Consider the following 22,993-nt stretch of genomic DNA (forward strand, 5'->3'; position numbering starts at 1 on the left):
CACCAGGAGTGTGCAGAAAAAAACTGAAAAAGAGCTCCTCTCCTGAAAACGTGATTGATCTCTTTCTCCATACCTTGAAGAAGAAAACCACAGAAGACCTTCCCCAAAAAGCCAGTTTTGTCACCACATATCCTGATAACTGGCTGACAGCTTCTGGCACACATTCATCTGAGGATGCTGAAAAGACCACTGCGGTTCCCTGGAGCGTGACAGTCTCGGACATTACCTATAACGGTGAGCAGCTCGTAACACCCTCCCTCTGGCAGGAAGCTACTCATGATCTCCGGCTTAGAGAAGGATGCTATCGACTCTGAGCTCGCCTCATTGGTCTACAGGAAAAGAAAAAAAGGTTAGTCAGAGAAACTTGGGGGCAGGGGTGGGAATGGGGAAGACGGTAATTCAGACCCATGAGGAGACTGGCATCTAAACACCCAAATCTGGATTCTGGAGCAGTTCCAGCACCGTTTGATGAGAAAGGTAAAGTAAAATCTCACCAGTTCAGTGCCGCCACTGGCACTATATTGAGAGTACGCGTGAGGGCTAACTACAAATGTGGATGGGGATGAGGGTCAGGCGTAGTTGAGTTGATTTGCTTGTCCTTCCCAACAACTGGCTCATCTCATAGCTAAAAGCTGTGGCTTTAGCTGGCTCATAGCTAAAAGCTCTGAAATTCTTACCTGGGAAGGATGTCCAGAGAAAGGCACATTTAGAAAAGAGAAGGGAAATGGGTGGGTAGGGGGTTCTCTTGGATTTCCAGCTGCAATTAGGGTCCTATTTTTAAGATCCTGACGAAAATAATTCCCAAAGATCAAATGTTGAATCTCACTACTGGCCATAAGAGTCTCCCTCTTGAGCAAACCAAGAGGCCAGCCAAGGGATTTCCCTGGCAGTCCAGTGGCTTAGACTCCGAGCTCCCAATACAGGGGACCCAGGTTCAATCACTAGTCAGGGAACTAGATCCCACAGGCCACAACTAAGAATTTGCATGCCACAACTAAGACCCCATACAGCAAAATAAATTAATTAAATTTAAAAAAAAAAAAAGAGGCCAGACCAGTCATTCCCTGACATTTCTAAGGGAAGCTAGAAAACAGCTAACACATGGGGCTACAGGCAGGGAACAGAGCCATCGAGTCTCGGCCCTCATCCCAGGCAGCAGAAGGGACCTGCTCCCCGTGCACTTCAGCTGCAGATGAAGCTGGGTCTCAGCCACTTCGGATGCGGGCATCACAGGTGAGGTCCTGATGGGAAATGCCCAAAAAAGTAAATGGCAGGCCAATCGCTCTTCCTTCAGTTTAATAGGCTCAGTGTCCTTCTTCCGGATCTAACTTTATCTGTATTATTTAGGGACTATCAGTACTTTTCTCTTGGATCCTCTTGTCTTCAGATGTGTGTCTAACTGAAATGAAGACTCTTAGACCAGCTCGTATTTCATAGGCTGCATTCATAAACCTGCCCTCTGGTTAGGAAAAGGTCTTCAAAGACTCAGAGGCTCTTGGCTCAGCATGAGCCAGCGGAGTGTGTGAGCTGAGCAATGTTCTGGTATCGCCTTGTGGGGGGTCCCTGACGTTTGAAACACATCTGCTTTCAAAACAACTGATGCTGCCAGTGGTGCAAGAAACCAAATGGGGTTTTGTCTCCAGCAGCGCTTACACTAAGGAGAACCCAGTCGAGCAAAGTTGAGCCTTGTCAGCAAACTGTAGTCTTCATTTGATTGACTTTATATGTCTGAGATTCACCTATATTGTTGTATTTAGCCACACTGTGTAATATTCACCTTATGAACAACTTCAGTCTATCCTTCAATGCTGATGGGCTTTTGGGGTTGCTATTATGAACTGTGCTACTAAAAACACACTCGAATGGGTCCCTTGACACATACATGCAGGAGTTACGCTAAAGCTTATACTGAGGAGTAGAACTGGAGGTCACAGAGTATATGAACATTTGACTTTAGGAGAAAAAATGCCAAATTGGTTTCTACAAAGGTTGTATCAGTTTACACTCCCGCCAGCAATACTCTTGCTCTTGTCAGCCCAGCTTTTCCTCAATACCTGGTGTATTTGGACTTAATTTTTGCCAGTCTCTTTGTGGGTTTGATTTACATTTCCGATTGCTAATGAAGTTGAGCATCTTTTCATGTATTTATTGGACATGTGGATTTTCTCCAGAGTGAAAATGCCTCTGTCTCTTGTCCATTCTTCTACCACTTTTTGATTTCCCCAAAGTAGGCCCCATGGAACACTGATCCTGGCAGTTAATGCATAAAAAACAGTCGACACATCCAGTTAAGTTACAACATGCAGCACACTCCTCCTCGTGGACAATCACAAGGGGTGCACGCATGTTAAAGGCTTTGAGAAGTTCTGTAGTTTGACAAAAACTAACACTGTTTAACCTAACATATTTCTCAAAGATGCCTTGTGTGTCTTACATCTGTTAAATCTGGGGGAAGATAATTCGGGAAAGACTATCTGAAGCAAAACATACGGGATAATGCTAAGACTCAAGGCTTATGGGCCAGGGAGAGGCTGAACTTGAACTCAGTCTGTCACTTGTGCCATGACCCTGGGCAAGCCCCTCTGACCCCTGGGATCTCCGTTATCTCATCACTGGAATAATTCCCGCTTCACGGAGTTGGAGTTTCTGTGACAATGGGACGAGATGAAACATGTACAGAGCTCAGCGCTGCTTGGTAGATCACAGGTATTCAGTAAACATGTATTCTCCTCCCTCGCCTGCTGTCTACTTTTTGGTCGTTCTCCTGTTCCACAAAGAAGGTGGAACAGAGAAAATGGAGAAAACAGAGACTCCTAAATAGAGCTTGATCCATGGTTAAGGTTGGTTTGCTTTTGGTTTTTGCATGTAGCTGTGCTTTCAGATGCTCTGAAAACAGGTTCCAGGATCACTTAACAGCCACTGCAGCTTCTTCAAAGTCTCATCTTCAGACCAGATACTGGTTACATGCCAGGTGCCTCCCGCAGCTGAGAGAGATTCAGACCATCAAGGAACAAAATGGAGTAGCGATCTGAGCAAAAAGCCTAAGCCAAAAAGAGCTCCAAGGTGGCGACCCCCAGCTGTGGAGAATCTCAGCGGCAGGATGCGCTCATCGAGGAGACAGCCATCATAACCTTGAACCTGAAACCTGCTACACATATTCTCGCTCTGCTTTGCTGTTTTCTCAAGTATCAATATACCCTCAGGAAAATCAGGGTCGCCAGTTAACAGAAAATCCAAGGGGGTGCTTTCAGACCCAGCCCCTACTCTGGCCTCCGAGGATCCACCTGACTCGGCCGCTGCCTCACTGCCCAGACTCGCTGCACCTGACCCCCGCGAGCAAGTGGTCCTAGCAAACGCGCGCCAGCTGTGCCTTTGTCTGGATCACTCCTGACCTGCTCCTTCCCTGCCCTCCCCATCTTCTCACTGATGCTTCCTCCTCACCTCCGAGGCTGCAACTCATCTATTCTAGTCAAAGGCAAACAGGCGCCCAGTCACTTTATGATGTCATCTCGCTTCTTTTCCCCACTGGGGTCACTGGCATTTTCTTTGCAGTGATCACCGCAGTTTATCTGTCTACTGTCTGGTCTCCCATGCTAGAATATAAGCTCTGTGGGGACAGGGCCTGTATGTCTCTTCACTGATGTATTCCCCGATGCATACAACCATGCTGGCATCTACTTAAAAAAGAATCATTTATGGGACTTCCCTGGTACGGTGTGGCCAAAAAATGGAAAAAAAAAAAAAGAAAGAAAGAAAATTTAAGCCAACATTTGAACTCAGGAGGTTTTCTGCCCATGACCTTGTTATTCCCATGGGTTGAAGAGGAGAAGCAAATGTACCAGCCCGTTCCATTGGAGACAGTTCAACATACAGACCTAGCCTGTGAATGCCAGCCCTCCTACAACACACTCCCTAGCTCCTGTTACCAGGGGAACTCTGCAGATGAGAATCTGACACCTGCATGTGAGAAAGTCCGTGTTATTAGCAGCCAACAACTGGCCCCGATGAGAACACATCCGGAACGACTGTGTTTTAAGGTCTCTCCTCTGACCTCTAGGCAAAATGCCTTCTGTTTCTCTAATTTGAAAAAGAGGACTGTGAAAGACAGCTGAGTCCTGAGATAAATTTTTTTACACGCATTTTAAATAATTCCCTTTGGAAAAACTACAGATGGGATACTTTTTCTTAAAACTACCCATCTCCGCGTCTCTTGCCAAGAGTGCATATAAGACATACTATCTATGCACTAAAGCCATACTTCTGTTGAGCTTAGGTAAGGAATGATTCATTTAAGTACTGATATGATTAGCTTGTAACTTGACAAATGTAGTATTTCAACTGTCTTTGTGGACTACAGAAAAGTACTTTAAAGTGTTTTAGAAAATGAAATTCTTTAGGTAACTGGGAATATGAATGAGTTCACTGGGCAGTTTGGAAGTTTATGCAGTGAACTAGCGCTGATTGCTTGGCCCCTCTACCATTCTGTCCCCAGCTCCCTGGAAATGACCCCAAAATGGAGGCTTTCTGCATTGTGGATGTTCCACGGTCTAAACTCAGAGAGAAACTGATCTTTATTTAGGAAAACAAACAAAGGCAATAATATTTTGAAAGGAAGAGGTTTGGTCTGATTTTCCCACAAGAAACACAGGTTAGTCCATTATACTGTTTCAGATTTAGACAAGGTCAAAATTCAGATGAAAAGGATGAGATATGAAGTCCATTCTCTTTAAACATAGCATGGCGTAGTTTTATTAGTGTAATGTGTACTCTCAAATTGCCTAAAGAAACTTATTCTATCAAAGTCTTTTCTTAGTTTCCCCTACCGTGAAAAGTATTTTGTTCATTCTGAAGCATTTGAAAAATACATAAGCTACTGATATTGAGAAATGACCATTAAATAACTTTGTTTAAAGAATGTAAAACAAAATGCAATAAAGCACACAGAGACGTTATCTATGAAATGCCCAACAAATAAGTACATTCAACTTCCCACAGGTTTCACACAGGATGACTTTTGGTATAAAATCAGCAGCTGGGGAAACATAAAACTATATACAACTGGCACTGGACTCCGGAAGAACACCTAACTGTTCGTATAGGGCACGTTTTTGGTCTCCCGACTGGAAAATATTCAGATCTGAAAGACAGGCACTGCCAAGCAAGCTTCGCTCAAAGATAAACTCCTAAAAAAAATCAACTCCTAGTCAGCAGCATTATCTTTCACCCACCTTGGAGCTGCCTGCCAAAGGCACAAAGGTCGTCATTGGAAAAGAGAAAGAGGTCTATGGAGGAAAGCGCTCTGATTCCCTCTGCATAAGACACTGAGTCACCGTATCAGAAACAGCTTGGTTTGCTGCTGTTATTCCCGTTGGTAAAATAAAGTAGAAGAGTCAGAAGTGGGACAGGATTCTTAAAACTTCTGCCAATAAAAGAATACATTTTCTGTTTTGTACATTAAAATCTGGGGGTTTGTTTTTAAAGTAGATCTGAAGTCCTGCCTTATAATCTAGACAAAGATCTATATTCTCTCTGTGGACTGAAATCTATTATTAATTGACTAAGGACAGAAAATATAGTACCACCAGTCACTGCAAGATAACCACGTTAGACTGTTGAAACTTTCTCTCTCTTTTTTTTTTGGAGAGGGCGGCCAGGTGACGGGGAGAGCTAGACGGGGAGGAGAGAGAAAGAGTGCCTGAGATGTTTTTTCAGTTTTCAAAGTACACATCAGAATCTCTCCGGGGTGAAACCTGAGTCCCCACAAGAAGAATGATATTGCAAATAAAACTCAAGGGCAGACGAGCAGAAATGTAAAATGATAAGCCAACCAAAAAACCAAACAGAGCTCCACAAGCCAACTCCATGCAACAGCCACGGTGCAACAGCCTAGGAAATCACTTACTTTTCTCCGAGCGTCACCCGGAGGCTGCTCTGGAGTAGAGAAATTGGTTGTTGGCATTTTGTGTTTTTGGCAGAAGACACACCCACATTTAAAACAGCAATCACTGCACTTAGGACTACATTTATTAATAGAAACCACTTAAGTCATTATAGCAAAAACTGCCTACAGTGCTACATATAAACACACACACACACAGAGATGCACAGTAAAAATGCTGCAGATACATGGGGTTTTAAATATGAATCTATGGCTCTTCGAAACTTGGCAAGACTCTTATTCTACAGGTATTTACTGAGTACAACTCAACTGCTATAGTTTCAGTTATACAATTACTTTCCATCAGCACGCAATATTACTTTCAATAGGCTGGTTTCAGAGTCTTATAGTTTTATAAAAATTCATTATAAAATTATAGACACTGTTGGTGATTTCCCAGGGAGTACAGGAAATAAAAAATAGATTTGCCAAAAAAAAGACAAAAGAAGTTTTAATACAGCAACCTGTGTTTGTGGGACCATTACTGAATTTGATTCTTCAGTCAGATACATTCTGTTCTGAATGAAAGCAAGGGCTTTTGGGCCCTCTGCTACACCTGGTGAACACGAATAAAGCAAAGCACAGCTTAAATAACTTTCTGCTCCAAAAGAGGACAACTTCTGTATCTGTGCTTTTTATTTTCTCCATTCTGAAAAATAATCGAAGTAAAGATTCTAACTGTAAAGGACTGGAATGATTACACATCTCCAAAATATCTGCAGGGTAAATTAGCCTCAATTTATCGAAATAAGATGTGTGTGTGTGCCGTGGATCAGTTTCCTGGTGTACAAACGGCAGGAGCGGTTGCTTAAGACAGCTTCTTACAGGCAAAGATAAGAAGCCAGGTGAACAGGTGAAAGGAAATGAAACCCAGTCTTCATAGAAGGCAAAGCCCAAGCTGTATCAACCTCAATATACACTTCATTAAGCTGTAAACGATATACAGAACAATTTCTTCATCCTCCTCAGATCAGAGACTAGGCAATTATCAAGACACCCAGAAATCCTACACTCAAGACACTCAAATCATCTAATTCACATAACCGGAATATTTTAAACTAATGTAAACTGGACTTCCAACTCAATTTTCATCAATGCCAGTGTTTACTTTTAAACCATCGTGTTACCATTAGTGATGGGAAGACAATGAGTATGGGAGCAGATATAGTATTTCTGTTCCATAAGCCTTGCCTGTATTGTGTAATTATTTTTATTCTTTATAATCAAAACAAAAATAACTCATCGTTTTTCTAAACTCTCATTTGTCTTTTACACAGCCCTTCGACAAAGTTCATGAATAATTCAACTCCAGAAGTTTTCTGAGTGGCATTAGGGAAAATAAATTAATAGGTACCACCTGGTAACTAACGTGTTTGAGTTTTCAATTACTCAAGTCTTTCAGGGTATTTTGGATCAGCTAACCAATATACTCAATCTGATAAGCCATTTCTTTAGCTATAGGAGCTACAGTGAGTATCTGTGGTGTTTAGACACAAAGAATGGGGCTTTATCACTACTATTTTTATAGAAAAGGAATTTTCCTTGCCTTCAGTTAAGATCACAGTTCCCAAAACAGCTCAATTTGAAAATAGCCAAAGGGAAGGGGTTGGGTCTATTAAACCTCCAAACTGCAAATCTACTTTACTTTGAATCAGCATTTAGAATTTACAATAGGAAGTTAGCGCCTTTGTGCTGACAGATTTTTTTCTTTAGTCTCTTAAGTCTCATGAAAAGATGAGTCAATTAGATTCATCAGTAAAACCATAACTTTTATATCACTGCTACCTCTGTCCTGATCATAATTTTATTTTTTAAATCTTCAAGGCTAGAGGCTTTTAAACACTTATTTTTTTCCCTTTAAGTATTTCAACTTGACAAATACTTAGAAGAAACATGTGTGCTTTTAAGTAAATACTGGCTTTTTAACAATCAAGACAGGCCAAGGACAACTAACTGCCAGATTAGCCCTCAAATTTGGGGGAAACCATGGATTCAAAAAAGAGCCAAATAAATATAACAGCTGTAACCAAATAAATATAACAACTTTCCCTTGGAATTGCTAATATCTATAAATTGATTTTAATTAAGAAAAGGGTAGAGATATTTATCCTGAACTGATGGCTAAAAGCCATACTGTACTTACCTCCAAATAGTTCCAAATCTCTTAAGCCCTCAACAATGAACTTTTCCGAGACCCACCGCTAAAGAGGAAAACCCCAGAGAGAATTAGTACTTCTTCCAAGCCACAAAAAATTAGCCACAAAAAATTAGAAAGACAAAAATACAACTATGAAAACTGAATCATGTAGTATAGTTAAGCTACATTACTAAGGAAAAGTTTTGAAAAGAAACTGGGATTTAAATAGACCAAAAACAATAGATTAATTCCTTGCTCTATTCTTCTTTGTCTAATTTGGTGAGCATTTCTTAAATCTGACAGATGACAAGTAGTACTGGCCCTAATAATGAGAACTGTTTTTGTCCTTCCTGTATATAAAACTGCCTTTGGGTTGCATCTTAGTCAGTCCATGGCTGTCTACTCTACATGCTTTGGGTCATTATTGCCAATTTGAAAAAAATATGAATTCACAGCACAGAAAACGGATGAAACAGGTTTTCACAAGCCCCTGCTGCTGCTGCTGCTGCTAAGTCGCTTCAGTCATGTCCGACTCTGTGCGACCCCATAGATGGCAGCCCCTTGGCTCCCCCGTCCCTGGGATTCTCCAGGCAAGAACACGAGTGGGTTGCCATTTCCTTCTCCAATGCATGAAAGTGAAAAGTGAAATGAAGTCGCTCAGTCGTGTCCGACTCTTCGAGACCCCATGGACTGCGGCCTACCAGCCTCCTCCATCCATGGGATTTTCCAGGCAAGAGTACTGGAGTGGGGTGCCACTGCCTTCTCCATCACAAGCCCCTAGTAGTTTGTAAAAGGAATCAGCCAGCTATATATTCTTTCATCCAGTAGGGGTTCTAAAGACATCATCAACGTTTAAATTTTCTACCAAGTTTACAAGGACTGAACTAGCATGACTGATCTATGGTTTATATAACTGGCCTATTTCAAACAAGTATGGGTTTCCATCATACTAATCAGAGGTCTGGTTTCACCTGAATCACGTTGAGAGAGAAAAGCAGCTCATACATAAAAACAACGGGAACAAGGCTGCATTTCACTTAAGGGCTGGTATCACTTTGAATCAACATTCAGAGTTTACAATAGGAAGTTAGTGGCTGCCTGTGCGTGTGCCCAGCTGCATCTGACTTTGCAACCCCATGGACTGTAGTGTAGTCCGGCAGGGTCCTCCATCCATGGAGTTCTCCAGGCAAGAATACTGGAATGGGTTGCCAGTTCCTTCTCCAGGGGATGTTCCCCACCCAGGAATCGAACCCACATCTCCTGCACTGGCAGGTGAAAACCTTTACCACTAGTGCCACCCGGGAAGCCCATTGGCTTGAGGGTATTCTTTCTACTGGGCAGAGTTCAGGAGTCTGGATTTTTTTTCCCTCTTAACAGCAAAGTATTCTGTATTTTTTTCCCTCTTAATAGCAAAGTTTATTCTTTCCAATATAAATTATTCTTATCCACATGAACAGAAGAAAAGGATAAGGAACATTCAGAAATAAGTTGCAAAAAAAAAGCTGCATAATAAGGACTATGAATTGAAACAATACCATCATTCTCTATCCTTCTCTGTATCAATTTTTTCCAAGTAAAAAAGCAACACTCTAAAAAAAAAGTTCATATAAAATATTCATATGCATTGTACCACAAAATATAATTTACACCTTAATATTTAAAGAAAGTGGTATAGTCAGGTAATTCCCTGGTGGCCTAGTGGTTAGGATTCCAGGCTTTTACTGCTATGGCCCAGGTGCAATCCCTGGTCAAGGAGCTGAGATTACACAAACCACAAAAGGTGGTGGTCTATTCACAATGTCTCATATTACATATATACTGTTAAAGAGTTTTAAAATGATTACTACTGGATTTGAATATTTGATAATAAATAAGACAGTCTTTTACGAAATCATGGAAGTTAAACCCAGTATTTGTTCCTGAGGTCATTTTAGCTAGTGAAGTTCTCAGGTGTAACAAAATTTTTCAGAGTCTTCAGTCAAAACCTATGATGGCAGTTCCCTGGCAGTCCAGTGGTTAGGACTCTGTGCTTTTACTGCTGATGGCCTGGGCTCAAAAAAGTGTTCCAATGATTACAATTTGATGCTGATTTTTAAAACCCACAAACTCACTGAAAACGCGCAGAAAATAGGCAGATCATTAGTGGGTGCATATCTACAATGAAAAGGGCCAGCAACTCATTTAATGTGTGACTGATACTCATAAAATAAGCCACCTTGTTTCTTATCAGACAAGCTGGCGGGCAGTATGATATTCTGTGTCTCTGGTCAGCGTGTGCCTGCAAGTTCTGTTCTGTGCAGTGGAGGCTGCAATACCTGCTTGACTTTCTATATCTCTCCCTTCTATATGATTCTGAGCATCACATTGGAAAAAAAAAATGTCTACAATATTTGCTAAAACACACTGCTTTTCAGAAAATAAAAAATAGTAAAGGCAGAAGAGAAACACTCACCCTAATTCGCTCTGGTTTACTTACAAGAAAAGACATGAGTTCCTAACGTGTAGACCTACTTCAATTTCAAAAATTTAAACCTAAAAGGAAAATAGACACAAGTTGTTAGTCAAGTCCGCTTTTGTAGAAATATTTGTTGATTAACAAAAACTTACTGAGTCTACCATTAAAAGCACTGAACTAAACCTATAAATTGCTGGACTATAAAGACATTTTAGAGAAACTTTCAGTGACAATAAACCTGGATGTACTATGGCCAAATACATTCCGAAATACTGCTTCTCTGTAAGGAAAGTGAAGTTTGTTATAGGTTTTAAAAAAAATGTTTAATTTATCTTGACCCCTTTGTAGAAGCAATTACCTTTAATTCTTCTGGTTGTTTATCCTTCTTTTTAATCATCGTTTTTACATGTTGTTTACATGTGATGACTTACCCATTTTAGACATTTATCTACTAACTTCCCACCACGGTAGGAGAAAACTAGGCTCTCCTACATCAACTGCACCCTACTTTCCTGCCTTCATTCTCCCAACATAGTTCTGACATAATTTTTGGTTAAAACCATGGTCCAAATTTACATTACTGAGTACACCAACATGGTTCTTGCATGCTAAGTTGCTTCAGTCGTGTCCAACTCTTTGTGACCCCACGGACTGTAGCTGGCCAGGCTCCTCTGCCCATGGGATTCTCCAGGCAAGTATACTGGAGTGGGTTGCCACGCTCTCCTCCAGGGGATCTTCGTGACCCAGGGATCGAACTCATAAGGAGTCTCTTATGTCTCCTGCGTTGGCAGGCAGCTTCTTTACCCCTAGTGCCACCTAGGAAGCCTGAGGACTTGGTTCTTAGCAGAGGCAAACAGTTAGAGATGACTATGTCTTTTGTCTTACACACACTTTCTCCCACCCCACCCCCAGCAGAGTTAATAACTGCCTCATTTTTTCACTTGCTTGTTTTTCCATGTAGTTATTAACTTTTCCCAAATACCTCAACATTTCTGCTATTAGTCTTATCAATGTATTTTTCCATACACTCAAACTCATTCATTGCAATTTTTCCTTGGAGACTGCCTTCCTGAGGCCCTCCATCCTCTGGCTATAATCCAGACTAGCTACAAAGTATTCAGACTTTGTAATGTGGAAATGTGGGTCTTCCAATTCTGGGGAATATTAGTTTTGTAGCAAGAAATAGCAACAGAAATTCTAATAGTTAAAGGTGTACTTCTAGGATTATCCACTAAAGTTATATTTCACTCCTACTTTACAACTTTCTACTTTCCAGGAAACTTCTTCAAACTTTATTTTCCAACCTTTTTGCTAAGTTTTATATTTTTGTTACCCATTCCCAAGACCTTTTGCCACTTCTCAAATGTATGTTTTTTCATATCATCCTGATTTTGTTCTATGTTTGCTATTTATAGTTAAGAATTTATATCTAGAATGGCTAAAAGATAATACATCATGACCAAGGAGGGTTTAGTTCAGGAATAAAAGATCAGTTTAACATTAAAAAATGAATCAACATACACAAAACTGTTTTTGAAGCTGCTTGCAAATAAAGAACAACCAATTTTAAGGAATTTTTTTAAATGATGTAATTTTATCTTATTACCTGAGTAAACAAGTAAAAATACAATCATTTCAATAGAGGGAGAAAAACCATCTAACAAAATTCAACACTAAGCCACAAGTTTAAAAAAAAAAACAAAAAAACAAAAAACTCTTAGTCAACTAGGAATAGTCAAAAAGGAATAGGATAGAAATGGGATTTACCAAGTCAACTTGGTAAAAGATACACATAAAAATTTATAGCTAACATCTATTAATAGTAAGAAGAATGAATGAGTTTCCTCTAAGGACAGAAATAAAGCAAAAACGTTATCACTTCATCAATGTACTAGTGGTCTTGGCCAATGCAAAAAGGCAAGAAGAAATAAAAGGCATACAGATGGGAAAAAAAGATGTAAAATTCTTTATTCATAAATAACAAGACTGTATACATAGAAATCTAGCGGAAGCCTCTCAGTCATGTCCAACTCTTTGCGACCCCACTGACTGTACAGCTCATGGAATTCTCCAGGCCAGAATATTGGAGTGGGTAGCCTTTCCATTCTCCAGGAGATCTTCCCAAGCCAGGTCTCCTGCATTGCAGGCGGATTCCTTACCACCTGAGCCACAGGGGAAGCCCAAGAATACTGGGGTGGGTGGCCTATCCGTTCTCCAGCAGATCTTCCTAACCCAGGAACTGAACCGGGGTCTCATGCATTGCAGGCGGATTCTTTACTAACTGAGCTGTCAGGGAAGCCCTATGTAGAAACCTAAGTTTTCTACAAAAAAAATCATTATACTTAAGAAAATTAATTTATAAAGATCAATTATAAAACCCAGTTGTATTTCTATATATAGCAACAACAAATCAGAAAATGAAATTTTAAAAATACCATCAATAAACCAATGGAAACATAAAATGATTAGGAATAATTTTAATAAACTATGAGTAAGACCTGTAAGACCTTTTTATCTAGATAAAAAGATATGCCATGTTCATAAATGGGAAGACTCAATATTATTAAGATGTCATTTCTCTCCAAATTGACTTACAGATTCAGTGCAATGCTTATCAAAATCCCAGCAGACTTTCAAAAGAAACTGATAAGCTCAGGCTACAATTTACACGGAAATATTTGGCTAAAATAGCCAAAATAATTTTGAAAAAGAAAGTCAGAAGACTTTTATTACCTGAACTCCAGACTTACTTTATTGCTAAAATAATCAAGATGGTGTACTTTGGTCTAAGGATAGATACATGGGTCAATGAAACAGAACAGACAACCTAGAAATAGACCCATACATATATGGTCAATTACTTTTCAAGAGAATGACCAAAGTAATTTTATGGGGAAAAACAGTCTGCATACAACTTGATATTTATTTAGAAAAAAATGAACCTCAATGCTGACCTTATACTGCACACAAAAATTAACTTGAAATGGATCATAGAACTAAAGAAAAAGAACTACTAAAGAAAAGAGAGGAGAAAATCTTCATGATCTTGGGATAAGTAGAGATTCAAAAACAGAACATCAAGAGCATGAAACATAAAAGAAAAATATGACAAATTAATCTTTATCAAAATTTAAAATGTCTGCCTTAGAAAGACACCACTAAGAAACTGAAAAGATTGGGAGAAAACATACTCTGTGCATGCGTGTGTGTGTGTGTGTGTGTATCTACAAAGGACTTTATATACAGAATATATAAAGAATTTCTATACTCAATAATAAGATAACCCAGTTTAAACAATGGCAACAACAGATCTGAAGAGAAGATAAAGGAGCAGCCACTAAGCACATGAAATGATGTTCAACATTACTTGTCATCAAGGAAATGATGACACACACAAAGCCACCAAGAGATACCATTAAACACCCATCAAAATGGCTAAACAAAGACTGACAATACTAAGTGCTGACAAGGACATCCAGCTGGAACTCTCGTACACTGCTGGTGGGAATGCAAACAACTACGGCCCCTCTGGAAAATAGTTTAATAGCTTCTCATGACTCAATAATTCTGCTCTAGGTCATCTACTCAAGGGAAATGAAAACATATCTTCTCATTAACTTGTATATGAATGTTCATAAAAGCATTATTCAAAATAGCCCCAAGTTAAAAACAATTCAGGCATCTACCAACTAGTAAATAGATTTTAAAAATGTGGTACAGCAAAACTAATACAATTATGTAAAGTTTAAAAATAAAGTAAAATTTAAAAAATAAATAAATAAAAATGTGGTACAGGTCAGGAAGCAACAGTTAGAACCGGACATGGAACAACAGACTGGTTCCACATAGGAAAAGGAGTACGTCAAGGCTGTCTATTGTCAGCCTGCTTATTTAACTTCTGTGCAGAGTACATCATGAGAAATGCTGGACTGGATGAAGCACAGCTGGAATCAAGATTGCCGGGAGAAATATCAATAACCTCAGATATGCAGATGACACCACCCTTATGGCAGAAAGTGAAGAAGAACTGAAGAGCCTCCAGATGAAAGTTAAAGAGGAGAGTGAAAAAGTTGGCTTAAAGCTCTACATTCAGAAAACTAAGATCATGGCATCCAGTCCCATTACTTCATGGGAAATAGATGGGGAAACAGTGTCAGACTTTATTTTGGGGGGCTCCAAAATTACTGCAGATGGTGACTGCAGTCATGACATGAAAAGACACTTACTCCTTGGAAGGAAAATTATGACCAACCTAGAGAGCATATTAAAAAGCAGAGACATTACTTTGCCAACAAAGGTCCGTCTAGTCAAGGCTATGGTTTTTCCAGTAGTCATGTACAGACGTGAGAACTGGACTATAAGGAAAGCTGAGCACCAAAGAATTGATGCTTTTGAACTGTGGTGTTGGAGAAGACTCTTGAGAGTCCCTTGGACTGCAAGGAGATCCAACCAGTTCATCCTAAAGGAGATCAGTCCTGAGTGTTCATTGGGAGGACTGATGTTGAAGCTGAAATTCCAATACTTTGGCCACCTGATGGGAAGAGCTGACTCATTTGAAAAGACCCTGATGCTGGGAAAGATTGAAAGTGGGAAGAGAAGGGGATGACAGAGGATAAGATGGTTGGATGGCATCACCAACTCAATGGACATGAGTTGGGTAAACTCTGGGAGTTGGTGATTGACAGGGAGGCCTGGCATGCTGCAGTCCATGGAGTTGCAAAGAATCATACGCAACTGAGTGACTGAAGTGAACTGAACAGACACCAATGTAATACTACTCAGCAATAAAAAGGGACAAACTGCTGATATAGGCAACAATTTCAGGTTAAGGGAAAAAAGTCAGACACAAATCTTCATAATGTTTCCATTCACATAAAATCCTAGAAAAAGCAAAAGTACGACAGAAAGCAAGTCTTGGTTGCCTGGACCCAGTAGTGAGATAAGGGACCAACTTCAAAGAGACACACAAGAACTTTTCAGGGTGATGGGAAAGTTCTGTATCTTTATTGCATGGTGGTTATGTAAGTGTACTTGTCAAAACTCAACAAACTGTACACTTGATATAGGTGTATTTTGTTACAGGTAAATTATATCTGAACAAAGCTGATTTTCAAAGTAAAATGACTAAAATAAATACTCAGATATGCTTTTGAAGAATCTAGAAAAAAATCGGCCACATTTCTATTCTTTTTTTCAGGTGGGCTAGGGTTGTGAGGGGCTTCCCTGGTGTTTCAGCTGGGAGGAGAAGGGGACGACAGAGGATGAGATGGTTGGATGGCATCACCAACTCGATGGACATGAATCTGAGCAAGCTTCGGGAGTTGGTGGTGATGGACAGGGAAGCTGGCGTGCTGCAGTCCATGGGGTTGCAAAGAGTTGGACACAACTGAGCGACTGAACTGAAGGTTGTAAGGGGTTGTATAATCTGCTAAGAGATGTGAGAGGAGGGAGGTAAAAACAACCCAGAGAAAGGAATGTTAGTTAGAATCCAGTATAATGAAAAAAAGAAAAAGAGGGAATACAATTATTCTGGGCCACATCTGTGGTGATATGAGCCTGTGGCAGAAGGAATATTGAGAAACAGATGTGGATGGGTGGGAAGGAGGCTCTAGAGGGAGGGGATACATATATATAGTTATGACTAATTCATGTTGTTGTAAGGCAGAAACCAACACAACACTGTAAAGCAATCATCCTCCAATGAAAAAAACAGATGGATAAGGAGAAAGAAAAATAAGTTAGTAAGGACACCACAAGTCATTGAGTCTATCCTCCACTCTTTGGAAGAACAGCTTTATAAACACCTGGATATAAGATTATCAAGTCTCTGCTTGAAAACTCACTACCTTATCAGGGAACCTGTTTTACCTGTGAACAACTCTGATGACTTTTTTGTGTGTGTGTGCCTGAGTAACTGCGAAGAATAGTGTGTCAAAGACAAAATAGGAAAAGTCAGAGATGGAAGTTATTTTGGTGGAAAGATGAGTTTGAGTTTTTAAGTTATGCTGCAGTTAAGAAAAGTTATATATCCCAAGTGGAAATACCGTTTAGTTAGAAAAGTAAGGCTGATGCTTAAAAGAGGGGTTAGAGATGGCTCTGAAGCTGTACAAGTGACAGAAATTCACTTTAGAAGAAAATGCTGAGAGAAAAACAGAAAGCTGGGAAGTAAGCCTTGGGATAAATTCATATGTAGGACATGGAGCATCAAAGGCAATGGACTTCCCAGGTGGCGCAATAGTAAAGAATCCGCCTGCCAATGCAGGACACGAAAGAGACAAGGATTTGATTCCTGGGTTGGGAAGATCCCCTGCAGCAGGAAACGGCAACCTGCTCCAGTATTCTTGCCTGGAAAATTCCATGGACAGAGGAGCCTGGTGGGCTACAGTCCATGGGGGTCACAAACAGTTGGGTACGACTGAGCACAACTTCAAAGGCAGGTAGGAAATGGAACCCAAAGGAAAAACTTTAAAGATCCTGCTTCCCCTCGTGGACCACTTACGCTTTCCCAATCTATTCATCTTTTGTCTGTCCTTTTACTACAGGAAGTCCTACAAGACTGCCCCACCCAACCCGGGTTAGATGCTTGGCCTCTGTATTCAATCCTTATACAGACCACTCTCTCAACGGCCTACACTAGAGTCTGTAAAGGCAGGGAATGCATCTTGTTTACTGTTGCATTCCCAGGGGCTACTGTGACCAACACTTAACATGGACACTCTTGTGTCTGTTAAATTAATAGTGAAAATAATCAAAGCAGCAGACACTTATGGTGAACTTAGCATGTGCCAGCATCTGTGTTAAATGCTTCATGGAGATCAGCTCACAATAAGTTATTATTGATCCTAGTTTTACAGATCAGGAAATTAGGACTCAGGTTAAATGCCCAAATTACACAGACATGGGACTTCCTTCACAGTCCAAGGGTTAAGACTCCCTGCTTTCACTGCAGGAGGAGCAGGCTCAATCCCTGGTGGGGAACTAAGATCACACATGCTGTATGACATGGCCAAAAAATTAAAATAAAAACAACAACAACAACCAATAACCAAAGTTACACGGGCAAGTAATAGAGGACTGATCAGGTCTATTCCAAAGCCTGTGCTCGAGAAGCTGTAAGTGATAACAGAGAAGCTTAGGGAGAAGCCTCAAGACTGAGTGTAAAGATGTAATGACTGAAAAGGCATCATCTGATTTGACAACACTGACCAGATGCTAAATGGTATAGAAAGGAAAATTTATTTACCTTATCAATTTTTCTTTTTCCCCTATTTTTGTCACTGGTTTTCTAAACTTCTTCCATGTCTGGGATTACAACTATAAACACTGCATTTGGGTCACAACACCTCTAAGAAATCTAGTTAAAGGGCAACAGATTTAACCAATTCAACACTTTATCTTATGGCTGAATAGGCTTGAGGCAGATAATCAGAAAAGATTTGGTTTCTTCAACTTTCAGGGACAAGAAACAATGTTGGGGATCTCTAAAGAAAAGCATAGATCAGTCAATGAAAAACTGTCTTAATGCCACAAAAACATACTGGAATTTGGTTCTACCCCAACAAATGTTACAGTAAGAAAAGGATCAATTGGCACGTCTTTTCCTCTTTGGGATGAAGTTAAGTTCGAATATAGTAGGATACCTTAGCAGAAGGCTGGGCAGAAAAGTTGGTTCCCCATTTCCTGAAAACTTGAACAATTTTATTTAACCACTCCCCTCCCTCGCGCTCACTTCCCTACCCCCATCCCGCATCTCCACCCCAAGGTGCTGTGGGCACTTAAGCATTTTGGAAAACAAGACAATCAGAAGCTCTGTTTAGGCTGATTCAGGAATACCTGAGCTCTTCTCTTAGGAGGGCTTGACCTACTGCTGCCTGTCCCGCCTGGGAAGAGATGCGGATGAGGGAGGCGCAAATGGGGTGCGGGGAGAGGATATGCCTCCTCTTCGCTACATCAGGACAAACTGTCACCTGGGCCCCAGGTTTCCCACCTGGAAATCAGGGGGGGAAGAGGAGAGAGAAAGCAGGCGCTCGCCTCTTCCGCCCGGCAACTCCGCTGCGGTGTCTCCGGGCCAGGCCCAAGCCTATTCTCTTCTCGGGCTACAGCCCCTCATTGTGGGAATCGAGAAGGATTCGTGTGTAAAGGGGGCCCGCGGAGGACGAGGGAGGCGAAGGGTGGCCGCTATGATGAAGGCCCGCCCCTGAGGAGAAGGAATCGGCGTCAGGGCGAGGAGGAACTGATCCCCGGAGCGCACCAGGCGGCCCCCGCCAGCCCGGTACCTGGTCCTGGAGTTAGCAAGCAGTCCCGGCCCAGTCTGAGCTCCGCCTCCTTGGTTTAAGGCCGCGCTGCCGCCAGGCCGGTTGCTGGGAGGGAGGTACGCAGCGTGCCATGCGCAGTAGAGGGACGCGGGGAGGGCTGGTAGAGGAGAGCTCCGTCCCGCCCCGCCCCGCCCCGGCCGCCTCGGCCCGGGCGCGGCAAGTGGGGAAGCTCCGCCCCACCCAGCGCGGGAGAGGAAGCCCCGCCCCGCCCCGGGCCCCTAGGCTCGGGCGCGGCCCTTGGGGAAGCCCCGCCCTGCCCCGGCCCTCTAGGCTCGGGCGTGGCCATTGGGGAAGCCCCGCCCCGCCCCAGCCCCCTGAACCAGGGCGAGGCTAGTGGAGAAGCAGCGTGGTTCCTGCATCTCCTCGAGTGCGGCGGGGTTTTTCTTAGCAGCTATCGCACAAAGCGGTTCTCCAGTTCTGAGTCACCTGATTACGCGCAGCGCAAACCTGAGGGCATTCGGTCTCCAACAGATGAAACCTGTGTCCCCCGCGTGTGGAAGCCAGAGACCTAGCTTGTCCTTGATGTGGTCTTCTTCGGGGTCTGAAAAGGGCTCTGTGAGCCTCGGTCCCGGAAGCAGGAAGGAAGTGGGATGATTTCAATAATGAAGAGTCAAGGGGACTAGAGGAAGGCAAACCAACGCTGGCTGCTGACTTGGCTACTTTTTGGCGGGTCCTTTTTCCTTTCCTGTGGTAGGACTTTAGGAAAAATCAGTCTCGCACTTTCTTTGAAGATGTCTTAAACGCCCCTCACTTTGGCCTCTCGGGCACCAGACTGACAAGCTACAAAGGGGAAACCCACCCTTTCTCTGTGCCGCCTTCTATAAAGGGAGGAAAACTGCTCAACTTTTTTTGTCCCTCTCTGGATCTTTTGTCCTGAATCCTTCCGTACCCACGACTTTGAGACATGTGCCGTTTGCAGAAACCTGTTAAGTTTGCCTTTCCGGGGAGGCTAGCCTCAGCCAAGGGATGCAGGGCTTGAGAAAGGATGAAGCAATGAGTGATGGAGCAAGACTTCCGTGAGCCCGCGTTTTTTTCAGTGACTTGCTCCTCTCACGGAGGCGGGGGTGGGAGTGGGCTGGATCCAAAATTGGATCTACAGCATCCAATAATGAACACTGGCCCTTCCTGGCTAAGATCCTTGACAGATTTATATTGGTTTAACTTCCAAGATGGGTGAGTTCAGCTACATTCAAACAGGGACTGATGGAAATTTGATGCCTAAAGTCAATGTGAACTCTTTGCAGTGCATCTCTGGATCTTCCTGAATTTTACACACATCAGTCTGATCTTATCTATTACTTTAGCATTCCCAAGCAGTATTCTCACTATTCTCTCATTATCAAATAAGATGCTTACCCAGCAGCGAACTTGGTAAATTGACAAAGCAAGATAAAGTAGCAAAAAGTGAAGTAAAATCCTTGTGATGTTCTTTGGAAAAGATCGTTTTGCCATGTAGACTTTGGAAATAAGAGTACTGGAGGAGTCAGTCCCTGAAAAGATGCCAAATATAATGCAGCCACCAGGATAGGGAATTTAAATACAGAAGTACTTCCCATCTGATACCCAGCCCTGTAGCTACATTTTCTAGCTGGATGTCAGTTGGTCAAGGGGGCTAAAAGATCTCACCATCTTCATGACTGCCCACTAGTTTGAGAATCGTCGGCCTAGACTGTTTAAAGGCGCAAATTTCCTTGCAGAAAGGCCTCCTAAATCCAGATAACTTAGAAAACTGGTGTAATGAAAGGCCAATTTTTAAAGTTTACAAACTCAGTGTCTTCTTGCTTTGCTTTTGACTTATGAGTTCTGGGGTGCACAAGCTCCGTAATGCTTCTCACTTATGTATAATAAGGGCTAGAACTCTTCAAGATTTCTGGAGCCTTCTGAAATTTGCTTGAAGCCTAGAGGAATGGAGATGGGACTGATGAGCACTGCAATGCCCTCTTCAAGATAGCACATAAATTAACTGTGGGAACAGTAAAACTAATTGCCTAGAATACTTGATTGACAGCTGGAAATGCTTACGATGAGTAGTTTAACAAGTTGAGCAGCATTATTTATAGAGCATTTTTTATGTCTAAGCAGTTTATGTGTGCTAAGTCACTTCAGTCGTGTCTTAGACTCTTTTCGACCCTAAGGATTGTAGCCTACTAGGCTCCTCTGTTCCTGGGATTCTCCAGGCAAGAATACTGGAGTGGGTTTCCATGCCTTCCTCCAGACCAAGGGATCAAACCTGCATCTCTTGTGTCTCCTGCATTGGCCGGCGGGTTCGTTACCACTAGTGCCCCCTGGGAAGTCCTGAGCACTTTATAGCTATGATCTAATACGATCCTCTGAACAGGCATTTCAGAAAGGTCAGAGCAGATGATGCCCAGTTACAGATGAGGAAAGAGACTTGTTACAGCACTACAACACCACCTGGGTCGTAACCCACAAACCCAGAGCTCTTTCCTGAAGCAGAAAACTGGCTTCAATTCTAGCTTTGCTTCAACCTTGGTAAGTAATATAAGTACATGCAAGAAAAGGTAAAAGAAAGCTATTTAAGCATTTAAGTTGAAAATGTGATAGGAAAGCAAAGTTGATACAGCAAATAACCTAAATACTTATATGGAACTAAATACTTTAAAAGGACTGGGTGTCTTTTAATTTTAAAAGACGAAAATAAAACCTAGTAATATCCATTAAAAGCAAATACAGTAATAGACATGAAGTTCTTCCTTTTAGGGGGGAAAAAAACACAAAACTTTTTTCTGAAATTTGTATCACTTCTCAGATCACAGCTGAGATGATGACATTCAACTTGCACAAAGATAAAACCATCACACTTATCCAAATGCAAATAAATCTTTGGCCCTTCACCAAATTCCAGAAACTAAGAAAAGCAGTATTTTTCACTATTGTTTTAGCAGTCTGTAATAGAAGCCACTCTTACGAGTGTAATAACTCTCTCCTCTCTCTTATCTCTTTTCAAATCATTTAAAATGAATAGAGCCCAGAACTTAAAGAAGCTGGAATGATAAAGTACAGTATTTCATCCCTTGCACCGAAACCAACAGGTCCTTGTACAACACTGCTCTAAATAATTTTCCCATTTCCAATTCCTATTGGATGGGTGGAATGAGAATGCAAATTGTCCCATTTAAAGGAAAGTTTCACAATGGTGCCTGACAAGGAAAGGTTCTATCATTAAGGAAACAGAATTCTAAACTGCCCACCCCCCACCGCAATAAACTCTGTCATGGTTTGTGTAGACACACATGTTATATCTAGAACTTACAGAACTCTGAAAGGATCTGCTTGGTTTCCACTGAGAGAAAGAAAAGCAAAACAGAATAAAGCAAAAATACACCACTTGGAGAATAAACCTAGATGATACACTTTTATAGTGCTATCATTTACAGGAGAATTTTGCACGTATTACCTCTTGGTGTTGATCTACATGTGAGGCAGGTTGAGAAAATAATTACTATCCTTACTTTGTAGAAGGAAGAACAAGACTCAAAGAGGTTAGTGACTTACCCAAAGTCAAAGGATTAGTAACTGGTTTTGCTGGCACTAAAAACCAAGTCTCTATCTTCCAGTCCAGCACTTGTTGCGGTACTGCTAAACGACCACACAATGCTAAATGCCCACGCAATGCAGACAAGATTGGATGGCTTAGTGGTTTTCTAACACGTGACAGTCAACAACATTCTCCTTTCTTTGTCCTCTCAGTCACAGGAGAGACAATGGTGTCTTAACTTTAGTGGGGGACTTGGGGGGAGAAGCCTATTAATAGGGCTCTAAAAATAGAAAACATTCTATAAACAACTGGTGGGAATTAGGAGAGGGGTCCAGTGGTTAGGACTCCACGCTTTTGCTGCCAAGGGCATGGGTCTGATTCTCAGTTGGGGAACTAAGATCCTGCAAACCGCATAGCAAGGCCAAGAAACAAAAACAAACTCCAAAACCAAAACCTGCTAACAATTACAGGGAAGCCTGGTGTGCTGCAGCCCAGGGAATCACAAAGAGCTGGACACGGTTTAGCAACTAAACAACAAAAGGATTATTGTCAATGCCAACTCTTTTGAGGGAAAAGCATTTCAGTGCTGACTTTTACTGAACAAGAATGACATTCCTATGGGCTTATACTCTTGTAGGGAAACCCCAGA

The 22,993-nt window shown here is 41.6% G+C and overlaps 1 protein-coding gene across 19 annotated transcripts in view; it reads right to left on the bottom strand.

Annotated features, from left to right (window-relative positions):
• Nucleotides 1-22,380, bottom strand: part of STRADA (STE20 related adaptor alpha) — a 31,081-nt gene extending 8,701 nt beyond the window's left edge. The window contains exons 1-6 of one of the 19 annotated variants that reach the window (XM_027517613.1): nt 18,807-18,921; nt 18,364-18,517; nt 10,552-10,607; nt 8,082-8,139; nt 5,903-5,931; nt 227-329 (exon numbers count right to left, since the gene is read on the bottom strand). In XM_027517613.1, the coding sequence (XP_027373414.1) occupies nt 227-329; nt 5,903-5,931; nt 8,082-8,139; nt 10,552-10,563 (202 nt within the window). In that variant the 5' untranslated portion in view covers nt 10,564-10,607; nt 18,364-18,517; nt 18,807-18,921. Of the gene's footprint in view, nt 1-226; nt 330-5,902; nt 5,932-8,081; nt 8,140-10,527; nt 10,608-18,363; nt 18,962-22,361 lie in introns of those variants that run through there. The other 18 variants (XM_027517609.1, XM_027517608.1, XM_027517610.1 and 15 more) reach the window with 18 other exon arrangements.
• Nucleotides 22,381-22,993: the final 613 nt, after the last annotated feature.

This window comes from Bos indicus x Bos taurus, chromosome 19 (assembly GCF_003369695.1).
Source record: "Bos indicus x Bos taurus breed Angus x Brahman F1 hybrid chromosome 19, Bos_hybrid_MaternalHap_v2.0, whole genome shotgun sequence".
NCBI lineage: Eukaryota > Metazoa > Chordata > Mammalia > Artiodactyla > Bovidae > Bos > Bos indicus x Bos taurus.